The following is a 3404-nucleotide window of genomic DNA, read 5'->3' on the forward strand; positions in this document are numbered from 1 at the left end:
AGCTTGTAGATCTGCTGTTTTCAGAGCCAAACATAAAATGACTTGTCTTAGTTCTACTGTATCTCTTCTCCACTAGTCCCTCACTAACATTTTAATCTAGTTTTTATTTGTTGACGAAATGTTAAATATATTTTGTCTAGTTTTAGTCATCGTAGCTTAGCTTTTATTTCCATTTTATTTAGTTATCGTCAGTGAATAAAGGTAGACGACAAACATTTTCAGTCATACTTTTAGTTGACGAAATCAACTCTGGACCATTTAACTATTATCTTATGTGAATGTCTTTGTCTATTTCTTAGCATTAGGCGGACTCCAGGAGCCAGGATGGAATGTATTTGCAGTGCTGGTAGGCTCCTGGCTCCTGGCTGGCTCGCCAAAGCCGGCTGTAGCTGCGTGACCTTTGACTGCAGTGTGGGGAGGAGCCACCAGACCCTCCTCATACTCCTTCGCCCGGAGGTCCATATCTCTGCGCTCCACCTCGCCGGCCTTCAGTTTGACCCGCTCCCTGTACCGCTCATTCCTCAGCAGCTCCTCGACGGAGGGGGGCTCCTTCCGTCTGCCTCGGATCCAGGCGTCCCACTCCGACGGCACGCTGCCTTCCACGTACTCGTATTCCGTGGGATTGGCCGCCACCACCGTCCGCTTGGCGCGAACCAACCTTCCCGTCCAGGTCCTCTGTTCGGGGATGACGTAATATTTATTTCCTAAATGATCGGTGCCGACGTGCTCGCGGACTATCCCGAACGTCCGCCGTAAAAGGCCTGCGATCCTGCTCATTATTTTGGTCGGTATAGTTCACTGTGTTTTCACCTACAGTATCTGACTGTTGCAGCAGTATCATATGGGCGCATGTAATCCCCCCAGATATATTTGTGTGTGAGTGTGTGTCGGTCTAGTCTGTCTGCGGATAATTGTGCACACTGATGATGTCAGTACTATGACATCAGTCATCTCCATATTTGGGCAGTGGTGGAAAAAGTACTCAAATGTTTGATACTTAAGTAAAAGTATCAATGCTGCATTTTGGCCGTGGACCATTTATACAGCCTAGCAGAAGTCTACACGCGGTTCTGAAGAATTAATATCATTGTAGAAAACATTCAGGGCATATTTGCCAGCACTAGCCTATATATGGAGATCCCCCTAAATGGAGACAATCGACCTAAACGTGTCATAGATACGGAGTCTGACATCAGCGAACCCTTCCCAGAAACTCCATATATAGAGATAACCGTCACGTCCAGGACTGACGTCATAGTCCCATATTGGGGCATAACTGGCATAGGCCGCTCCATATATGGAGATGTCTGACACTATCTGACATCACCGTAGTGACATTAGGGCCGCAGCCACCAGTATAAAAGAGGCTCGACATGCCTCGGTAGAGATAGTTCCAGCAGCAACTCAGAGAGAGATTAACTACTAACAGAAAGAGAAGCATCGAGGAGATTCCAGCAATAGTCGATTACCACAGCCTAAAGCAACACATATCGGTGTCCATACCTCGCATAACGGCTTTTGGATCTGGTTAAAGAATCAGTCTATTGATAGTTTCTATAATAATATTACATCTTCAAACTACATCACGAATCACGATGCCAACTGATACTAAAAGAGTACGGGGGCCAGAAGTATCACAAAGTCTTTCTCTCTTTCGCCCTAAGCCCGCGATAACGTCGTCATCCTCCACAGATCGCAAGGCAACACGCGACGGTAGACAGCGCAATCAGGTCGACGTCCGACCCGTGTTCGGTCGCTGTGGGCTGATCAGCCAGGCCAAAGGATCAGCCTATATTGAAGCTGGAAACACCAAACTGATGTGCTGTGTGTATGGCCCACGAGAGACGGAGCGCAAAGATGAGACTGATATGAAGTGTGGAAGGTTGATGACTGACATGCGGTTCGCTCCCTTCTCTTGCCCAGAGAGGGGTTCCTGGATACAGGGGAGTGAGGAAAAAGGCCTCTCACTGATGTTGCTTGAGAGTCTGCAGCCGGCTGTGTGTCTTCACAAATATCCCCGATCACAGATCGAAGTCAGCGTGATGGTTCTGGAGAACGACGGTTCAGTCCTGGCTCATGCCATTACCTGCGCATCCCTCGCCCTGGCAGATGCAGGGATTGAAATGTACGACCTGGTTCTCGGCTGCTCCATCCGGCAGGATGGTGCTTCTTATGTGACTGATCCTACTTACTTGGAAGAAAGCGGCTGCAGTTCAAGCGAAAACCAAGGCAGTCTGACCATTGCTTTCCTCCCCAGCTTGAACCAAATATCTGGGTTACAGTCAGACGGGGAAATGATGGAGAAGACCCTAACAGCGGGAGTTAAGACCTGCATTGAGGGATGCAGACTGTATACCCCTGTCATTCAACAGGCTTTGGCCAAAGCTGTACGAAGGGACGCCCCACCACCATCAGAAAGCTGAGACTGCTGGGACATTCTGATCTTGCCTCTTGTAGCAGAACTAGAAGTTCTACGCGGGCAGAACGTCTAGTGCCCCCCCCCCTACCCCCCCCCCCCCCCCAACCCCCCCAAAGAAAATAGTGTTTGGGGGTACAAAATCATGGGATGAAAAAAAAAAAAAAATACCCAGAGCGTCCGGCCACCCCCCCCCCCACCCTTAGGGGTCCCTGGAGACCCTTGGGTCTCCAGGCCGTGACCTACAGACACGGCGAAGGAAAACTGTAAAGCCACAGCCACACATGCAAGATGTTGCACATGAACTCTGCAGCCGCACTGAGGCGCTCCAACACAAACACACAAACATGACAAACAAATTACGTCCGGGCGAAAATAAGCGAGGGCTCGCTTATTTTGGGGTTAAAAAATCGTGGGATAAAAATGTCCCCCAAAAAAGTTTTTACATTTTTTTAAATAATTTTACTCCCAGGGGGTCCGCGGACCCCCACGAAACATTGCAGACCCCCGTGAAACATCGCGGACCCCATCGGCTGTTTTTTTTTTTTCATGAAGAAATGTCCCCCAAAAAAGTTTTTTAATTTTTTTAAATAATTTTTCTCTGGGACCCCCGCGAGACATCGCGGACCCCCGTGAAACATCGCGACCCCCGTGAAACATCGCGGACCCCATCGGCTGTTTTTTTTTTGCAATACAAAGCCTTGACTACAGCACAACAGATCTGTGTGTGTGTGTGTGTGTGTGTGTGTGTGTGTGTGTGTGTGTGTGTGTGTGTGTGTGTGTGTGTGTGTGTGTGTATGTGTGTGTGTGTGGTGGGGGTGGGGGTGGGGCGGGGGGGACAGCCATGACGCAGCGGGACTTTTGAGATGGCTATTGGCAAAATAGGTTGACTTATTCGGATACATGCGTGTGACTGTTCGACCCTGCCGGTTCTCTGAATTTGTATTTTTAAATAGGCTCTGTCATGATTAATTGACCACACATATGA

At 48.9% G+C, this 3404-nt stretch overlaps 2 protein-coding genes across 2 annotated transcripts; one reads left to right on the plus strand and one right to left on the minus strand.

Moving 5' to 3' along the window:
* Positions 1-288: 288 nt before the first annotated feature.
* LOC308080718 (NADH dehydrogenase [ubiquinone] 1 alpha subcomplex assembly factor 2-like) lies at positions 289-777 on the minus strand (the record flags this gene model as incomplete). Its single annotated transcript, XM_080422671.1, has 1 exon — positions 289-777. The coding sequence occupies one exon, from the start codon at positions 775-777 to the stop codon at positions 289-291; it is 489 nt and encodes a 162-aa protein (XP_080278797.1).
* Positions 778-1595: 818 nt separating this feature from the next.
* LOC308080716 (exosome complex component MTR3-like) lies at positions 1596-2423 on the plus strand (the record flags this gene model as incomplete). Its single annotated transcript, XM_080422669.1, has 1 exon — positions 1596-2423. The coding sequence occupies one exon, from the start codon at positions 1596-1598 to the stop codon at positions 2421-2423; it is 828 nt and encodes a 275-aa protein (XP_080278795.1).
* Between the last annotated feature and the right edge of the window lie 981 nt (positions 2424-3404).

The sequence above is a fragment of the Gymnoscopelus braueri genome, assembly GCF_963280865.1.
Source record: "Gymnoscopelus braueri genome assembly, chromosome: 24".
Classification (NCBI taxonomy): Eukaryota; Metazoa; Chordata; class Actinopteri; order Myctophiformes; family Myctophidae; genus Gymnoscopelus; species Gymnoscopelus braueri.